This window comes from Anopheles moucheti, chromosome 3, assembly GCF_943734755.1.
Source record: "Anopheles moucheti chromosome 3, idAnoMoucSN_F20_07, whole genome shotgun sequence".
NCBI lineage: Eukaryota > Metazoa > Arthropoda > Insecta > Diptera > Culicidae > Anopheles > Anopheles moucheti.
In genome coordinates this window covers 12798222-12816523 of record NC_069141.1, presented here as the reverse complement: position 1 = coordinate 12816523, position 18302 = coordinate 12798222, and the positions used below count along the sequence as shown (strand labels likewise).

General features: G+C 48.5%; 6 protein-coding genes across 6 annotated transcripts; 3 read left to right on the top strand and 3 right to left on the bottom strand.

The window, feature by feature from the left end:
• The first annotated feature begins 113 nt into the window (after positions 1-113).
• LOC128303618 (mitochondrial import receptor subunit TOM40 homolog 1-like) lies at positions 114-2306 on the top strand. Its single transcript, XM_053040625.1, has 4 exons — positions 114-441; positions 651-913; positions 990-1219; positions 1302-2306. The coding sequence occupies exons 1-4, from the start codon at positions 261-263 to the stop codon at positions 1627-1629; spliced, it is 1002 nt and encodes a 333-aa protein (XP_052896585.1). The 5' UTR covers positions 114-260; the 3' UTR covers positions 1630-2306.
• LOC128300413 (MOB kinase activator-like 3) lies at positions 2249-3425 on the bottom strand. The gene is made up of 3 exons (XM_053036455.1): positions 3276-3425; positions 2788-3191; positions 2249-2683 (listed from the first exon to the last, which is right to left on the bottom strand). Exons 2-3 carry the CDS (start codon positions 2971-2973, stop codon positions 2564-2566), a joined length of 306 nt encoding a protein of 101 aa, XP_052892415.1. The 5' UTR covers positions 2974-3191; positions 3276-3425; the 3' UTR covers positions 2249-2563.
• Positions 3426-3984: 559 nt separating this feature from the next.
• LOC128303609 (serine/threonine-protein kinase Tor) lies at positions 3985-12284 on the top strand. The gene is made up of 4 exons (XM_053040608.1): positions 3985-4198; positions 4284-10168; positions 10649-11470; positions 11552-12284. The coding sequence occupies exons 1-4, from the start codon at positions 3985-3987 to the stop codon at positions 12206-12208; spliced, it is 7578 nt and encodes a 2525-aa protein (XP_052896568.1). The 3' UTR covers positions 12209-12284.
• A 535-nt stretch (positions 12285-12819) lies between these two features.
• Positions 12820-15780, bottom strand: LOC128300408 (pre-mRNA-splicing factor CWC22 homolog). Its single transcript, XM_053036449.1, has 2 exons — positions 14293-15780; positions 12820-14225 (listed from the first exon to the last, which is right to left on the bottom strand). Exons 1-2 carry the CDS (start codon positions 15662-15664, stop codon positions 12820-12822), a joined length of 2778 nt encoding a protein of 925 aa, XP_052892409.1. The 5' UTR covers positions 15665-15780.
• A 324-nt stretch (positions 15781-16104) lies between these two features.
• Positions 16105-17679, top strand: LOC128303616 (FMR1-interacting protein NUFIP1). The gene has a single exon (XM_053040621.1). The coding sequence runs from the start codon at positions 16128-16130 to the stop codon at positions 17655-17657; it is 1530 nt and encodes a 509-aa protein (XP_052896581.1). The 5' UTR covers positions 16105-16127; the 3' UTR covers positions 17658-17679.
• Positions 17654-18254, bottom strand: LOC128303626 (mediator of RNA polymerase II transcription subunit 11). The gene is made up of 2 exons (XM_053040633.1): positions 18120-18254; positions 17654-18043 (listed from the first exon to the last, which is right to left on the bottom strand). The coding sequence occupies exons 1-2, from the start codon at positions 18190-18192 to the stop codon at positions 17712-17714; spliced, it is 405 nt and encodes a 134-aa protein (XP_052896593.1). The 5' UTR covers positions 18193-18254; the 3' UTR covers positions 17654-17711.
• Positions 18255-18302: the final 48 nt, after the last annotated feature.

The following is an 18302-nucleotide window of genomic DNA, read 5'->3' as shown; positions in this document are numbered from 1 at the left end:
AGTTGCTGCTCCCTGGTTTCATTTGTTGATGTGGTGTAAAGTCCTGTGTGATGTATCTGAACGGTGTAGGCCGGTCAATGTCATTTTGACGTTTCAACTCACGTCAAAACTCAGCGCACGAAAAGAACACACGAGTTTTCACACACGTACAGCGCTGAGAAAACTGCTGAAATTTCGTGAAACCGTGCAAAGGTTCGCCTTGTGACGCCGTGTGTTCATCTTAGCCGCTCAAAAGACCCCGAAAGAACTGCTGCCACAACATGGGTAACGTGTTGGCATCCTCGAAACCGATTGCTGGGCCCGGTGGATTACCACCGCCGATGCCCACAGAAGCGCTCACGTCGGTCGGCGATGGTGCCGGTGCACCGGATAAAGCATCGGGTGATGCAAAACCATTAGAAAATCCCGGAACAATGGAAGAACTACACAGGAAATGTAAAGGTAAGTCTGGGTGTGTTTTGGCGGATCGATCAGGTTTGGGCAATTTCCCAAATATGCTCATGTCGTGTATTGCATAATCACCGAATATTGACAGTTGCGTTTACATGGTTTATGTTTTTTCTTCATTTTTTTCTTTAATGCGCCTGCTCGCGTGCGTGCTGCTCGTGCCGCATTTTATCACTCGGGATGTGCTGGAACTGGGAATTCAGATGTGATGCCTACAAACTTTGAAGGAGCCAAACTGATGATAAACAAGGGCTTAAGCAACCATTTCCAGGTATCACATACGATTAATCTGAACTCTTCGAATACTAGCGGTTATCGCTTTGGTGCGATGTACGTTGGCACTAAACAACTTTCCCCAACGGAAGCATTTCCCGTCGTGCTCGGTGATATTGATCCATCGGGAAATCTAAATGCAAATATTATTCATCAAGTAACACCGAATGTTCGGTGCAAATTCGCATCACAGGTATGACAAAACCCGAACTGATTGAATCGTGGTCGTAGTGTGAACAGACCAATATCTTCTTCATCTACATTTTCAGATCCAAAGCAGTAAAGTAACGGCGGCACAACTTACGACAGATTACAAGGGACCGAACTATACAACCTCGCTCACGGTCGGCAATCCAAATATCATTAATAATTCGGGCGTCATGGTCGCGCATTATCTACAGGCCATTACGAATCGATTGGCAATGGGTGGAGAGTTTGCCTATCAGTACGGCCCGGCCGTTCCCGGTGGACAAATCGCTTTAATGTCTGCTGCTGCCAGGTAAATTGCTTTACGGTTTTTACGTTCATCAATGGCGTTATTCTATCAATTGTGTTCTAATTTCAATGTACGCAATTCAAAGGTACGCAACGGATCTGTACACATGGTCCGGCACGGTTGGCGCAGCAGGAGTGCATCTTTGCTATTATCAGCGTGCCAGCGAGCAACTTCAAATTGGAGCGGAAGTAGAAACCAACTTCCGGATGCAGGAATCTGTTGCCACCATTGGCTATCAGGTGGACCTACCAAAGTCGGACCTAGTGTTCCGGGGTATGGTGGACAGTAACTGGACGGTAGGAGCCGTCCTAGAGAAAAAGTTACAACCATTACCCTTCACCTTCGCACTCAGTGGTATGCTGAATCACACTAAAAATCAATTCCGACTCGGGTGTGGGTTGATTGTGGGCTAGGTGCGTTAAACTCTAGTGAACCGAATAGAAGACATATTGAAGGCGATCAAAGTAAGCATTTCCTGTCAAATTCCGACACATTCTTATAACTGGACTGGCAAAATGAAACGAAACCTGCAATAGAATGGCAGTAATTTCGTACGCAAATAGCAAAGAAAAAAGTTAGAGAAGAGCTACACCATAAGGCTGGACAGGAAGACTAAGGGGTTTATAGTTGGCAAGGTTATCAACAATATTCATAGTTGCTAAGCAAAAATGGGCACGCCCGCTGTACACTGTGTGTTGTACAGAAAAGAAGGTTTACATAGTGTTTATAATCGGCCCAACTTTCCTGTCCAGCACTGCCGAACCCAATATCTGTGCGACACAAATCCGTTTCCTCTGTTTCACTTGCGATGAAAATGTTGGTAGTATTGCGTTTGTGCCTGCCTGCGCCATAGTGTATCATCAAGAAATAAATGTTTCATTAATGCGAGCCACAAATTATAGGGGAATCGTCCTTGTACCGGAAAGCACCCTTGGAGTAAAACATTCAATTGGATAAATATGTTGCGGCAATTTCTCGTATCAACTCCTACTTAGACATCATGGGGGGTTTTGTTTGTTTGTTTACAAGATATTTTACAGTCATTGATTTTTTTATTATTAAAATCGGTTAAAATCTTTACCAATTAATGTTTTCAGCTTCTTGTTTGCACTTTATTTCTTTGTGTTTATGAGGTGTCGCTTCTACTCCAGCTCACTGCCAACACCTGCCCCCATGTGTGTGGGGGTAGTATGGCAGCTCGTTTGTTTGCTTTGCGTAACATTGATTTGTTTGTATATTTGTCGGCTTACCACTTCAGCATGGGACGTCTTTATCGTAGCCGTGTTTGCTTAGCTGTTCGAAAACAGTTTTTATGATCCGTACCTATAACCTAACGATCGCAACTGGTTAGTCTTTGCACATTTGCGCCGTCATCACGGCGAGAGGCTCGAGTTCTTTTGCTGACATCAGGTCGAACTCGGTCACGAAGTAGTAGAAATGTTTATAGCAGGTGTTGACGTGCGCTTCCTGCGGCCATTGGAGGAGGGAGACAAGTATGATTTATGAGTATTTATAAGTCTTACATCATTTACACGCTACAATTACTTACTGCAAGCCCTGCAAGCTTACACCGCAAGCCAATCGTTCATGTTCTCTCCCGCCGGAAGCCTTACCACCTCCTTTAGATTGATACCTGACTGGAGGCTGGCGTTGGCTTGCTTGTGCAGCGAATACCGGATTGTGCCCTGGGTGAACCGTTTCTTCGGCCGGAACGTTTTCTCCCGTTGAAAGAATTCCAAAAACCCGTTCAGTGCCATTCTCGATGGTCGTAGTTTCGCCACAATTAAGCTGTATGTTTGCGTCTTCGTCTATTACTCCGCAACTGCTGAACGATCAATAAACGGGTAAGCTCGAGCTAACACACTAGCGGCCAGTCGGAATCCGATTAAACGGTCATGAAAATTCCTTTTTTGGGTCCCATTCTGTCTGGCACTTTCCCGCTGCACACAGCTGCACCTTTCCTGCCAAAGTAGGCCTCGACACAACAAACAACAACCATCAGTGTTGAAAACCGATTATCGCGCCTGTTTTACATACGAAGAACCTTCGGAAGCCTTACCAACTCTTTTAAAGCCCGCGTTTAATCGGATCTTTGCGAACGCGCTGCGTATTATACAATATCCGAACGGGGTTTAGAATTTCTCGCGACCAAACATACCAAGTGTTGTGTGTGTTTTTTCTCGTTGCTGATGTTTGTGTCTGCCCGACTGGGATCCCATCTGTCAATGGTACGAGCTGTCAGTGCAGTGGCCATTTTGACAGCTCATTTCGGAAAATAGTTTCGCAACGCACCGCTGCGGAAAAAGTTGGTTTTTGGTTAATTCTTTACGGCCGACCGGTAAATACAGGTCGAAAGTATGGTTTGCCGTATGGCTTAGCCACGTGGCAACCGGTTCCCGGTGGGGAATTAAGGCTTGGTACGCAGCGAAATAGGTTATTTTGGTCTGATTGCGTGACCATAGCCGACGAGCCGAGCGCTACGCGGACGTATTGTTGTTGGCGAATGTATGCGTGATCGGTTGCGTGTCCTCTCGTGAGTGTGCGTTTGTGTGCGCGAAGATAAGATAGTGTGGGTGAGGTGTGTAGTGTTTGTTGTGGCTTGTGCGGATATAAACATAAACATAAGCTTTCCAAGTAGGATCACATCCGTTGATCAGTGCTTGGTAGCATTTATGCTTCGTGCGTACAAAATTAACGATCAGAAGAAAGAACCAACACCGGTGCGGTTGGTTTAGTTATATGTACCTGGGATCGCAAAAAAAAGCATCATGTCGATGGTAAAAGTGCTACTGTTTGTAAACGGGCTTAAATCCCGAAACAAGGATGTACAAAACAAAGCAATCAAGGATCTGTCGCTGTACGTCAAGACGGAGCTTCGCGAAACTCCGGACGATATGTTTTTCGAGGATTTCAACCATCATATCTTCGAGATGCTCACAAGCCCTGACAACAACGAAAAGAAGGGAGGAATATTGGCCATCGGTAACTATTCGGTCTTCCAAGTCTACTTGGTTTGGCACTCCAGCATCCTCTATTCATTGTAACTTTTTTGTTTGTTTAATTGTAGATTGTCTCATCAACGGTGACGTCGTGAATACAACAAACAAAATTTCCCGATACTCGAACAATCTGCGCAATTTACTAGCCGTCAGCGACGTTTGCGTGATGGAGCTGGCTGCGACGGTCCTGGTAAAGTTGGCCCTGCTGCCCGGCTCGAACGGTGCCAGCTCTTTCGAATTCGATATTAAACGTGCCTTCGAATGGCTATCGGAAGACCGGGTGGAAAACAAGCGGCAGGCTGCGGTCCTCGTATTGCGCGAGCTCGCCGTTGCCATGCCGACCTTTTTTTACCAACAAGTGGGAAGTTTCTTCGATCACATATTCGTCGCAATAAAGGATCCCAAGGCGGCCATCCGGGAAGGGGCGGGCCAGGCGCTCAGGGCCGTGCTCATCCTGACGTCGCAGCGTGAGGGAACGAAGCAAAACAACAACACCCAGTGGCATATGAATTGTTACGATCAGGCATTCGAATGTTTACGGGATACGGTAGGACGAGAAAAGAATTTGAATCGAGATGATCGTGTGCACGGTGCGCTGATCGTGTTCAAGGAAATACTGCGCTGTTCGCACGCGGTCTGGGAGAAAAAGTACATGCAGCTGGATAATTTAAATGTTGACCAGAAACGCTCGATACGTGAACAGAGAGATGAGGAGGGCCGTCGGTTTATGCCACGTATTCGTGTGCCTTTTATGGAGAAACTCGGTAACCATACGGGGCACGGTTCCGCCAGCTACAGCTCGCGCTACTATGATGTGGTGACGGATCTGAAGTTTTTCCGCCAGAACAACAGTGTGCAGGAGTCTGCACTTTACAGAGCGTTGGTGCGGGAAAAGTACGACACTATCTGCCAAGCGGTGCTGGATCAGCGCAGCTCAAAATCACCCTACGTTATTCAGACACTGTTAGCAATTTTCCCGCGCTTGGCAGCGTTCAATCGGGAAGAGTTTGTGCGGCTACATCTGCGCACGGTGGCAAACTACTTGCTCACCTTGCTACGGAGCAAGGAAAAGGAACGCAATGCCGCGTTTATATCGCTCGGATACATTGCTGTGGCAGTTGAAAAGGAAATCGAACCCTACACGAAACGCATCATGGAGTTAATTGGTAGCGCGCTGCCACCGAAGGACACGCCAAGCAAGCGGAAAACCCCGGTCGACCCGTCAGTGTTTATGTGCGTTATGCTGCTAGGCCACGCGCTTAAAGGTGGTATAACCCATGAAATAAAGGAGATTGTAGCGCCCATGCTGTCGACAGGCTTAAGTCCTGCGTTAATCATTTGCCTGCGGGAACTGTGCGAAACGGTACCGCTAGCACAGCCCGAAATTACCGCCGGTCTGCTGAAGATACTGTCCTATGTGCTAATGAACCGCCCGTTGCCACAATTTATCGTCCCTAAGTCCCACTCGGTAGTGTCGCCCGCCTTTTTAAGTACGCTGGAACAACAACCGCAGCCACAACCAGTGCAGCAGCAGGTGCACGACACGGCGACGATTGTGTTGGCATTGCAAACGCTAGGCACATTCAGCTTCGAAGGTTGCAGCTTGCTTCAGTTTGTACAGCGCTGTGCTGATCACTTTCTGAACAGCGAGCAGCAAGAGATCCGCATCGAGGCCGTGCAGACGTGTACACTGTTGTTAAAATTGGCGCTTCAGGCAGCGGACAGCAATGGGAACGATGTGTCGGAAACGCTAACGCAAACGCTCAGCTCGGTGCTGGAGAAAATTCTAGTCGTCGGCATCACGGACGTGGATCCGGCCGTGCGGTTAAGGGTGTTGAAATCACTGGACGAAAGCTTCGATACACAGCTGGCCCAACCGTGGTTTCTTAGCTCGCTGTTAGTGACCATTCATGATGAGGTGTTTGAAATACGGGAGCTTGCGATCATCATTATTGGCCGGCTGTCTACGATAAATCCAGCGTACGTAATGCCCAGTCTGCGTAAAACGATGGTTCAACTGCTGACGGAATTGGAACACTCGGGCGTTAGCCGTAATAAGGAGCAGAGTGCGAGAATGTTGGACCATCTGATCGTCAGTACACCACGATTGGTGGCGTCGTACATGCGCCCGATCCTAACGATCCTCGTGCCGAAGCTAAAGGAACCGGATCAGAACCCGAGCGTAGTGTTGAACGTGCTGCGCGCAATTGGAGATTTGGCCGAAGTAATAGGCGGTCAACATGTGCTACAGAAATGGTCAGACGAGCTGCTACAGCTTTTGCTCGACATGCTGAGTGATGCGGGTTCTACGGAAAAGCGTGCTGTTGCACTGTGGACATTTGGGCAGCTTGTCAGTGCCACAGGGCAAGTAGTGGTACCATACAACAAGTACCCAAATCTGATCGACATACTGATAAACTTTCTGAAAACTGAACAGCAGTTGTATGTGCGGCGGGAAACGATTCGAGTGCTTGGACTGCTTGGCGCACTCGATCCTTACAAGCATAAGATGAACCGTGGCTTGATCGATAGCCAGACGAGTGCAAACATTCTAATTTCGGTCGACACGAAGAGCGATGAACCGACCGATCTTTCCACGTCGGAAATGCTCATTAACATGAGCACACAGCTGGACGAGTACTATCCGGCGGTGGTAATATCGACATTGATGAAAATTTTGCGCGATCCAACTCTATCAAACCATCATCTTAGCGTTGTGCAGGCAATCACATTTACATTCACCAGTCTCGGGATAAAGGGAGTGCCGTACCTTTCGCAGGTGCTGCCCTGTCTGCTTCGGAACATCGTAACAGCCGAGATGAGCCTTAAAGAGTACCTGTTTCAACAACTGTCCACGCTGATATCGATCGTGAAGCAACACATCATCGGCTTCATGGACGATATCTTCGAGCTGATCAAGACGTTCTGGACCGCCGGCGGTGGCGTTGGTCAGGGTGTTGGTGCGTCATCGTCAACGACATCGGCAGCATCGCTGCAACCGACCATTATCAATCTGGTGGAAAAGATAGCCATTGCGCTGGGCTGTGAGTTTAAAGTGTATCTACCTCAGCTGATGCCGCAAATATTGCGCGTCCTGTTACACGACACCTCGAAGGACCGTGCCGTCACCGTGAAGCTGCTCGGTGCCATGCGCAACTTTGGCAACAATCTGGACGACTACCTGCACCTGATCATACCGGCGATTGTGAAGCTGTTCGAACCGCTCGACATTCCGCTGAACGTCTCGATTACGGCGCTGCAAACGATCAACTATCTCGCCGAAGTTCTCGATTTTACCGACTTTTCTTCCCGCGTCGTACATCCGCTGGTGCGCGTAATCGACAATTATCCCGAGCTAAGGCCCGTTGCGCTGACGACACTCTGCTCGATCATGATACAGTTGGGGCGTAAATATTTGGTGTTTGTGCCGCTGGTAAATCGAGTCATGATTAAGCACAAGGTACCGTCGGTGGAATACACGAAGCTGCTGACCAAGCTGCAGAACAACAGCACGCTTGCGATGGACGATGAGTTCCGCATACGGCAGGCAAGGAACCGGAATCGGGAAATTTCGCTCCCGAGCGATAGCACGATCAAGAAGTTCCCCGTATCGATGTCCGACCTGGAGGCAATGTTCAAGGCGAATCGGCGCGTCTCCAAGGACGATTGGTTGGAGTGGTTACGGCGGCTAAGCATCATACTGCTGAAGGAGTCGAAAAACCCGGCCCTCCGATCGTGCGCAACGCTGGCCCAAAATTATCCCCAGCTGTTGAAAGACCTGTTCAATGCGGCATTCGTGTCGTGCTGGTCGGATCTATCGGACAAGTTGAAGCAAGATCTCGCGCACAGCCTGACGCAAGCGCTTACCGTACAGGACCTGCCGGAAATTACCCAAACGGTACTGAATTTGGCCGAATTTATGGAACACTGTGAAAGCTATCCGCTCAAGATCGATTCGAAGATTTTGGGCGAACGCGCGATGGAATGTCGGGCGTACGCGAAAGCCCTCCATTACAAGGAGGAGGAATTCCATCAGACGCAGGATCACCACCAGTCACTGTTTGAGTCGCTCATCCTCATAAACAATAAGCTGCAGCAGAAGGAAGCGGCCGAAGGGTTATTAGAGTACGCCGGACGGCACCGCTCCAGCGCTGAGGAAATGAAGGTACAAGTGCGTTGGTACGAAAAGTTGCACAGCTGGGAACAGGCACGAACGCTTTATTCGGAAAAGCTAAAAACTAACCCGAACGACCTGGAATCACGACTGGGTGAGATGCGTTGCCTGGAAGCGTTGGGTGAATGGTCCGCACTGAACACCGTGACGACGGATAACTGGGATACCCTGGGGTCGGAGGGGCAGAGCAAAGCGGGTCGATTAGCAGCTGCTGCCGCCTGGGGTTTGCAGGACTGGGAAGGGATGAATCGGTTCGTATGCTGCATTCCTGAGGACACGCAGGATGGCGCCTTTTACAGGGCCGTACTGGCCGTACACAATGAGCAGTACGAGTCGGCGCAAAGTTTGATCGATTTGACGCGCGATCTGCTCGACACGGAGCTGACCGCTATGGCGGGTGAGTCGTACGAGCGGGCGTACGGTCCGATGGTGTGCGTGCAGATGCTAGCCGAGCTGGAGGAAGTGATCCAGTACAAACTGATCCCGGAGCGGCGTGAAACGATCAAGTCCATGTGGTGGGACCGGCTGCTGGGTGGACAGCGCCTCGTCGAGGACTGGCAGCGTGTGATTCAGGTGCACTCGTTGGTGTTGTCGCCGAAGGAAGACATCCGTACGTGGCTGAAGTTTGCGTCGTTGTGCCGGAAGAATGGTTCGTTGAAGCTGTCGGAAAAAACGCTTGTTATGCTGCTTGAGTACGATCCGATGCAGAACCTGGGTGAAGCGCTTCCGATCGAAAAACCGCACGTAACGTTCGCATACACGAAGCATCTACATATGGCCGGGTACGTGAAGGAAGCTTACGACCATCTGAACCGCTTTGTGGCGTCTTTCAGCCCGCAGGCATTCACCGCCAGTAGCGGAGCGGGTGGGCAGGATGATTTGAAGGATGAGAACCGGCGGCTGTTGGCCCGTTGTTTCCTGAAGCTGGGCATGTGGCAGAGCAGTTCCACCAGCGGCAATCTGCTGAAGGAGCACCTGGTGAATGGGATTCTCGTGTGCTACAGCAGAGCTACGAAGCACGATCCGAACTGGTACAAGGCGTGGCATAATTGGGCGTACATGAACTTTGAGGTTGTGCAGGCGAAGAAGCAGCAGGAAGAGTACACCAAAAATCCGGGCAGTGCTGCCGAGCGGACGCTGATTAAGCATTACGCCGTACCGGCCGTACGTGGCTTCTTCCAATCGATCAATCTCTCCCAGGGCAATTCCCTGCAGGACACCTTGCGGTTGCTCACGCTCTGGTTTGATCACGCCCAGTACGAGGAAGTTTACGAAGCGCTGGTCGAGGGTATGCGGGTGATCGATAAAAACACGTGGCTCCAGGTGATACCGCAGCTGATCGCACGAATCGACACACCGCGCAACTTGGTCGGACAGCTGATTAACTATCTGCTGACGGAGATTGGCAAAACGCACCCGCAGGCACTGGTGTATCCGCTTACGGTGGCATCCAAGTCAGCACCGGGCACACGCAAACAGGCCGCCCACAAAATATTGAACAACATGTGCGAACATTCGAATACGCTCGTCAACCAGGTACTGCTGATCAGCGAGGAGCTTATACGGGTGGCCATCCTGTGGCACGAACAGTGGCACGAAGGGCTGGAGGAAGCGTCCCGACTGTACTTTGGAGAGCAAAATATTGAAGGCATGTTTGCGACGCTGGAACCTTTGCACGCTATGCTTCAGCGCGGGCCGCAAACATTGAAGGAGTCGTCGTTCAACCAGGCCTATGGACGTGATTTGTCCGAAGCACAGGACTGGTGTAGAAATTATAAGGTAAGTCATGCTCTGCTCATGGTACATTCTGCAAATTCAAAAACACAAATATTTCCTTTTTGGCTTATGAAATGCTTTGGAGTGTCTACTTACTCGCAAACTTTACCGGGTAGGTTCATGAGACACATTCCGTTCCAAAGTTACGGGCCGAAAAGCGGGGGACCCCGACGTTCGATGATGAGAATTTTTGTTTGCACATTATGAGAAAAGTATCGATTTTGTTCTAGCTGCAACAGTCCCGCCTCTATGATGCCCACCGGTCCTTCAGGTTGCCCTCAGACGGGCCCAATGTAGGTCAAACAATTTGTATTTCAAGTCAGCAACCGGCTAACTAAAATTATGTATTTCATCGTAATCATACATTTATCCGAATTTTTATTTATTTAATTCGAAAAATACCATCTCATCCCAAATACCGTGTGTGCCATCGAAAATACAGCGATAGACGACGATCTGAACTGTCTGCTTATCTATTTACAGAGTACGAAAAACGTGCGCGATTTAAACCAAGCATGGGATCTGTACTACCACGTGTTTAGGCGCATTTCGCGCCAGCTGGTACAACTTACCTCGCTGGAGCTGCAGTACGTTAGCCCGAAACTGCTCGCCTGTCGCAACCTGGAACTGGCCGTCCCGGGTAGCTACACGCCCGGTCAACCATTGATTTGTATCGCCAGTATCGAAACGAACCTCACGATTATCAGCTCGAAGCAACGGCCACGGAAGCTCTGCATCCGGGGTTCAAATGGTAAAAACTACATGTTTCTGCTGAAAGGCCACGAAGATTTGCGCCAAGACGAGCGTGTGATGCAACTGTTCGGGCTGGTAAACACGCTGCTGCTGAATGATCGCGACACGTTCAGGCGCAACCTAACGATTCAGCGGTATGCGGTGATACCGCTCAGCACTAACTCGGGTCTGATCGGTTGGGTACCGCACTGTGACACGCTGCACAAGCTGATCCGGGACTATCGCGATTCGAAGAAAATGATGTTAAACATCGAGCATCGGATCATGTTGCGCATGGCGCCGGATTATGATCACCTGACGGTGATGCAGAAGGTCGAGGTGTTTGAACATGCGCTGGAACAGACGAAGGGTGACGATTTGGCCAAGCTGCTGTGGTTGAAAAGCCCGTCCTCGGAGCAGTGGTTTGATCGGCGCACCAACTACATCCGGTCGTTGGCGGTCATGTCGATGGTCGGGTACATTCTGGGGCTCGGCGATCGCCATCCTTCGAACTTGATGTTGGATCGGTTGAGTGGAAAAATTCTTCATATCGATTTCGGTGATTGTTTCGAGGTAAGTGTTACACAGACTTAGCATTTAAGGTATCTGTATCTGTAATCGCTGATGATGTTCACTCTCTTCCCAATTCTTTAGGTCGCGATGACACGAGAGAAGTTCCCGGAGAAGATTCCCTTCCGGCTGACGCGTATGCTAATCAACGCGATGGAAGTGACCGGTATCGAAGGAACGTACCGGCGCACCTGTGAAAGCGTTATGCACGTGTTGCGACGCAACAAAGATAGTTTGATGGCGGTGCTGGAAGCGTTCGTGTACGATCCACTCCTAAATTGGCGTCTGCTGGATTCGGATCGGTTACGTCGATCGAAGAATGCGGGAGAAATGGACAGTGGATCGGATAGCATTCAGGAGGATTCACTGCTGAGCTACAGCGCCAGAAGAGACGCACGTTTAAATGAGCTAAATGCGGGAAATGGTGGTGCATCTGCCACTGTAAATGTTCCTTCCGGCAGTGGAACAGGCGCTATCCCCGTTCCAAGCGCTTCCGGTGCAGCGGCTCCAGCTGGAGGTGATGCACCGGATGGGAATTTCCCTGCCGTGCAGAATCCGGTCGATGTAACGAATAAGAAAGCCCGTGCGATTGTGGACCGCGTGAAGGACAAACTGACAGGTAAGGATTTCGGTAAAGCAGAACCAGTAGCCGTCAATCGGCAGATAGATTTACTAATTCAACAAGCGACGAGTAACGAAAATCTTTGCCAGTGCTACATTGGATGGTGTCCATTTTGGTAAAGGTATCCTCGCGGGATCCTGAGAAAAGCAAGCGTTATTCAATCGTTTCCACATGAATATGATTTTTAAAATATTATTATAGTCATTGCCGCTAAATTTGAGTAAGTCATAAATGTTTCTCTGAATCAATTGTCGCCATGGCGCCGCTGTCAAAAATTGATGCTGTAGAGATACAAATTCATCACTTTGATGCGGCCGCGGCTATGTATCACGTACTACGCAATGTGTTTATATTATGTTATTGTTGGCACGAGGTACATTTGTATAATTTTTGCATTAGAACTAGACACAACGAACGCGACGGATAGTTTTGTTCGTTTTTTTTTTCCTGTAAATATGTTAGTTACCCTTGATATGATTTCTGCCTTTTTTGAAGCGTTCTGTATCTTCTTTTGCTTTTGATTATGTTTTAAATAACATTTACAGTAGTTTCGTGTCTTACACTTGCTTGCATAGTTTAAACGCCGGGTAATTAAATATTAAGTACTATGCATATTAAAAAGTAAAAACCAAAATAGAAAGACGTTAATACGCAAATCACACGAGGCAAAAAATATTTTATTCTAAACCAATTACATTACAGCTTGTGTTATATGCTCGGATCTATGGATTCAACGGCGTTCATGACCACCACGTTGATCGCGGTGATCCCGTTCACGCCGATCCCGTTGGCGATCACGGTCATGATCCCGTTCGCGTCGTTTGTCGGGAACCGTTTCATCGCGATGATGTCTTGAAAATTTTTGTTCCCGACTGCGATTGTAATCGTCATCTTGTTCCCGTTGCCGATGTTGGCGGCTGTCATTCTCGGTTGGGTGTCTGTCGTTGTATCTTTCGCCCTTTCGTGACCGATCATATTTATCGCGTGTTCCATCACCTTTTTCCTCTTCCTTGCTTTGTTGTTTTCTCTTATCCGATAAACGATCGTCACGTTTATTTTTCGACTTTTGCTCTGATTGTTTTTGCTTCTCCGATTTCTTGTGCTTCCTCGAAGCAGTTTCCTTCTCTTTGTTTTTTCTGCGCTTCCGTTTGCTTGATTCTTTCTCCGATTCAGAGCTGCTGCTGCTGCTGCTGCTGGAATCGCTGGACGAAGAGGACGTATCGGACGATGAGCTGTCCGAATCCGAGCTGCTGGAATCGGAATCACTCGAGCCACTCGATGCAACCGGTGCCGGCAATGGCTGAACGATTGGTTTCGGTGCATGCTTTAAAAATTCGCGCAACTCATCCGTCAATCCGCCGAGCCCAATCGAGGTGAAATAGTTGATGGCAAAACGTGTGTTTTTTGGGTTGTCTCTCGGAAATAGGCCGGCGAATGGTTCCTGCAGTGTTGGATCCTTGAGCCGAGCGTTCAGTTTGAACAGTCCCATATACTCGGCAAGCTCTTGGAAAAGAATCTTGATGAATATGCGGCTTGAGCTGGTGGTGTCCTCCTCGTTTAGACGAATGCATTGCAACACATCCCACCCGATCGAGTCGGTAAACAATAGATGGGCAAAGAATTTGCTCACATTGCGCAACCGATTTGTATCCAGCCGGTGCGTCGTTGTGTACGTATCCTGAAAGATCTGCTCGAACGGTGCGATGTAAATTTTGTTGATCATGCAGAACCGTTGCGCAAGTAGACCGTAAAACTTTTCGTACGTCCTTTGCTCGGCACAGCAATCGAGGAACATGTGACAAAGCTCCTGTTCCTGGCCCGGTTTAAGCTCCATCTTCATCAGCTTGTGGGCGCATTCTTCGTAATCAAGACTGGAGTGGATCGTTAGATAGATCGTCCGTCGCAACGCGATTAGATTTGTCTCCGTGTTGTCGATTATGGTGTCCTGCTTTTTCTTGCCATCGTCTCCCTCATCCGAATCGCTACCGGCTTCATCGTCATCCGAATCGCTATCACCGCTGGATGAGTCACTTTTATCGCCATCGTCGTCCTCTGCGTCGCTGCCTAGAATTTCTCGACTGATGTCTTTATATTTCTCTTCGTTTGCTTCATACTCCGAATCCACCTTGAAAACGTCTGAAATGAGAAATACCATAAACTAAGACTGTAAGTTCTATTCGAAAGAGTAAAATATATCGCTTACTTAGTATGTCCTGCGTATCGGTCGCTTCATCCAGCATGATGAGATGCGTGAATTGATCATCTTCTTCCACCAGCTCGAGCGCATCAACTACAGCGGCATGATCTTTAAATCCGTCCTTCCGAATTTGAAACACCACCTCGATCATGTACTGCACACGTTTGTCCAGCTTCCCTTCATGCAGGATGTTTTTAAGCATTTCAAAGATCGCATTAATGCCCTTTCCAGAAACTTCCGTCAGCTTTTGGCCGACCTCCTTTAGGAACGCGATCGCCACCTCCACCGAATCGTCGGTAGGATTTTCAACGAGCAGCGTTAATATTTCCAGCGCAAGAATCTCGTGAGCCACGCGCTGGTTAACCAAGTGTGCTACGAACCGGGAGGCGGAAAGGCAGATCGATTTGTCGTTACGTCGGAATCCTCGCTTGAACTGTATGACCAACCGCTGCAACAGCAGTTCTCCTATGTTCGGGAACTTGGAGTTTATGATAGCGACCAATGCCGCATACACGTGCGTGAAGGTTGGAGATGCTGCCTGCGCTTGGATGATGGACCGACAGAGCAAACCACGTCCACGGATTATGTTTTCACGTAACAACTCTCGCGTAATTACGCCAATGTTGTCTACGTTCACCTTGTTGATAAACCCGTGAATTGATTTCTTCAATGCTTCCCACGAAATGCGCTGGTAGGCTGCCGAAGATTTGTCTGTGATTTCCGCCTGCATCATACGCAACTTGGCCGGTGGTATGTACGCTCCACCCGTTTTCGACGTCAACAAGTCAACCGTTTTGCGGATGGCAGGTTTTTCATTGCGAAGCAAAGACTCGTCACCCTCCTCCTTTCGTTCGGGTCTTGCCCGTTGTTCTTGACCTCCCTTTGCAGCTTCTCGGGATCTCCCAGCGTCATCGGCCCGGCGATTATTGCGACGTCGATCGCGGGAACGAGATCTTGATCGGGATCGCGAATACGAGCGAGAACGTGAATAAGATCGACGCCGTCTTCGGCTTCCTCCATAGCGACGAGACCGACTCCTGCTGTGTGAACGGGACCGGGACCTAGATCGGGAGCGTGACCGTGTTCGCCTCCTTGAACGACTACGACGATGCCGTTCGTGTCTTTTACTACGGGAGTCATATTTCCTGTCGATGTCGGAGTGCGAACGGGAACGAGAACGCGATCTAGAACGCGAACGATCAGAGGTCAGTTCGCCTTCCTCTATCGTGTCCTTACGCCGGGTGACGACCGATTTCAAACGGTTAGCTGGAGGACTGGCGCTTCTTGAGCAACGCTCATTATCCGGTTGTTTTGTTGCTGCTACAGCTTCCGCATCAGCCACCGATTTGGTCTCAACCTGTTCTTCGATATCGGGCATTGCGGGATAAAGGACTTTCAACACTCGCAAAGATTAATTTCCGGCAGTCGCACGAATAATTGCTGAATATTCCACACACAATTTGAGCGTAAACAACCCGTGCTCTGCTGTATGCCTGCTGCTTTTTTACCCACAGCTGAAGCCTGCTGTCAGAATAATATGACAACCTGTCACAAATTGAAAGAAAATGCGAGCAAAACTATGAAGATCAAATGATTGCGCAGAAATCAGAGAATATTAAAAGAGACAAAATGTACATAAAAATCTACTAAAAGCTAAAAACCTATTTACAAAATTTAGGAGATAGAAGAACGAAGTAAAAACTGCTTTTTGAAGCAGTACGACCCGACCGTTCTTCGTGAAAGAAGAAAAACGAACTTTTCTGGCAACACTGCCAAGATTGGAGCTGTAGTTTGTAAACAACCCAGCTTCAGATCACCGCAAACGTGTTTCTAATCTCACTATGGCGGAGGAGAAGTTTCTTTTACCGCCGCCCAAATTTCAGGATGAGGTGAAGAAAAGTTACGGTAATTTTAGCCGCCATCTGAATCCTCATTTCTCGACGCCGAACGGAATGCTGCTAACGCGTGATAAACAACCGCCACCGATGTACGGGCCACGTGGTTCTACCGTTCCACCACGGTTCCTGAGCAATCCACGGAAACGGCAGGCAGGGGCTTATGCACCGGACCAGGGCAATAATTGGCAAAGGCAACCGGGTGCTTTTCAGAACAATTATCGTGCCAAATTCAAACATAACGATGGAGGTGGTGGACACAATCGATCAGCACGTCCACCAAGCAATGGGCTGGATAAAGAGGTTAAACCAGAATTTTTAGTTCTGGACTGGAAACTGTGGTGCGAAGGATGTGATGTAAATTGTCGTTCGGAAGAAGAATACCAGCAGCACATTACAAATCACACACCGTGTTCCGTGCCTAGTTGTAAGTTCGTTGGACATCCGATGATCATGAAACGACATGAACGTCAAACACACAAGGACGAAAAAAATGCAAAGGATCTTCCAGCAGCACCATCATCGGAAGAGATTGAACAATGGAAGGAAGAACGCCGGAAGCGGTATCCTACGAAGCAGAACGTAATCCTACGCCAGCATGCACAGGAAGCAAGGTTCAATCGCGGTGAACGTATTGAGGAGAATAAGGATCGTTTTCCCAACCGACATTCAACGACGAAAGGTGAATCTAATGAAAACGGCCAAAGGAGGGAGATGGCTTCGAATGGGAGAAAGTATAAACGGTCAAGGGGCAGAAAAAGGTCAGCTTTTCCGGTAGCAGTAGCGGTAGTTGCGGAAACAACGGGTAGAATATCTTTCAACGGAACTTCAACGTTGAAGGATTATAAAGATCCGTCAAATAATGCCTTGGCTATGCTCGGGGACTACGGATCAGGCAGTGAAAGTAATTCAGATGTAGAAGAACAGACGGAAGATAAAGCTGATCCGGTGAAAACGATCATCGAATCCATAGTGCAGCCGGAAAGTGTACTCAGCGATGGAGAAATAGTACACGATGAAGTGATCAACGGCGACAACAACCATTGTCCGAAACAATTGGAACAGACTCTTGCTGATAACGAAGATAAATCGATAGGTACGGAAAAAGGTCCCAAAAAAGCAACAAATGTCATCAACGTTACTACTTCACAAGCTCCGGAAAATAATGTTCCGGGTGGATCAACTCAAGACGTATTGTGTCGCCCAGTGCTGAAAGGAGCTAAACAAGCTTCCAAAAGTGAGCACAATTCAAAAGACAAAAAAGTAGTTAAACCCAATCGCCCACTATTGAACTATTCCAAACTTCGACGATCGAACCAGAACACAATGTTGGAGAAGTTGCTCGACTCCGATATACGGCATGAGCGGAACGTGTTGCTGCAGTGTGTGCGACACATACTGTTGAACAAATTTTTCGGAATAGGACAAACGAATGAAGAAAATGTAGCCACCGTTAGCGACGATGTAAAGGAATAAAATATACGTTTTTATTGAATATAATTTAGATCCGGTGTTCTGATACTTTTTCCATTAAAGCATAACACCAGCCGTGCTGGATGAGGCGTTCTGACCAACGCGGTTACTCTGCATACGGTTGGCCTGTATGTAGCGCATTTTGCACTCTTCCAGATCCTTGATGCGCGACTTGACGTGCTGTATGCGATGCCACGCCATTTGCAGTACCTTGGCCGATGCGTAACCGGAACCTTCGTGCGGTTGGCCGGTCGACACTTGCGTGAGATAGTTGATCTGCTCCGAAAGTTTTGTCTCTACATTGTTGAGCGACTTTAGGAACTGGTTCACGTTCGTTTCCGTTGCTTTTTGGCTGGTCTTTTCCTTGCTTAGTTCCATCAGTGCCGCACCTACAAAAGGACATGATTCGTACATCATATGGGCTGATTACCATATGATCCTGGTTGTATTCCGTCTACTACTTACCGGCACTTTGCAAGCATAATATCAGTTCTCGTTCAATGTGATCCAAAGCTTGTATTTTGTCAATTGCGGTCATCGCGGAAGCGTTCCACTATTTGCGACGAAGAATATAAACAAACTGCAACAGCAACAATCCCAGCAACAGCGAACTGTCAAATCAGCAGCTGGAAATGTACAGCCGGCGTT

Excerpts from the sequence above, each read along its gene's own strand:
- LOC128300413 (XM_053036455.1), bottom strand. The coding sequence starts at position 2,973 with ATGGCACTGAACGGGTTTTTGGAATTCTTTCAACGGGAGAAAACGTTC. Across the intron at positions 2,684-2,787 it reads ACATGAACGATTGGCTTGCG|GAAGCGCACGTCAACACCTG; the intron begins GTGTAAGCTTGC and ends CAATGGCCGCAG.
- LOC128303609 (XM_053040608.1), top strand. The coding sequence starts at position 3,985 with ATGTCGATGGTAAAAGTGCTACTGTTTGTAAACGGGCTTAAATCCCGA. Across the intron at positions 4,199-4,283 it reads GGGAGGAATATTGGCCATCG|ATTGTCTCATCAACGGTGAC; the intron begins GTAACTATTCGG and ends GTTTAATTGTAG. Across the intron at positions 10,169-10,648 it reads ACTGGTGTAGAAATTATAAG|AGTACGAAAAACGTGCGCGA; the intron begins GTAAGTCATGCT and ends ATCTATTTACAG.
- LOC128303618 (XM_053040625.1), top strand. The coding sequence starts at position 261 with ATGGGTAACGTGTTGGCATCCTCGAAACCGATTGCTGGGCCCGGTGGA. Across the intron at positions 442-650 it reads ACTACACAGGAAATGTAAAG|ATGTGATGCCTACAAACTTT; the intron begins GTAAGTCTGGGT and ends CTGGGAATTCAG. Across the intron at positions 1,220-1,301 it reads TTAATGTCTGCTGCTGCCAG|GTACGCAACGGATCTGTACA; the intron begins GTAAATTGCTTT and ends CGCAATTCAAAG.
- LOC128303626 (XM_053040633.1), bottom strand. The coding sequence starts at position 18,192 with ATGACCGCAATTGACAAAATACAAGCTTTGGATCACATTGAACGAGAA. Across the intron at positions 18,044-18,119 it reads ATTATGCTTGCAAAGTGCCG|GTGCGGCACTGATGGAACTA; the intron begins GTAAGTAGTAGA and ends GTCCTTTTGTAG.
- LOC128300408 (XM_053036449.1), bottom strand. The coding sequence starts at position 15,664 with ATGCCCGATATCGAAGAACAGGTTGAGACCAAATCGGTGGCTGATGCG. Across the intron at positions 14,226-14,292 it reads CGATACGCAGGACATACTAA|ACGTTTTCAAGGTGGATTCG; the intron begins GTAAGCGATATA and ends TTCTCATTTCAG.
- LOC128303616 (XM_053040621.1), top strand. The coding sequence starts at position 16,128 with ATGGCGGAGGAGAAGTTTCTTTTACCGCCGCCCAAATTTCAGGATGAG.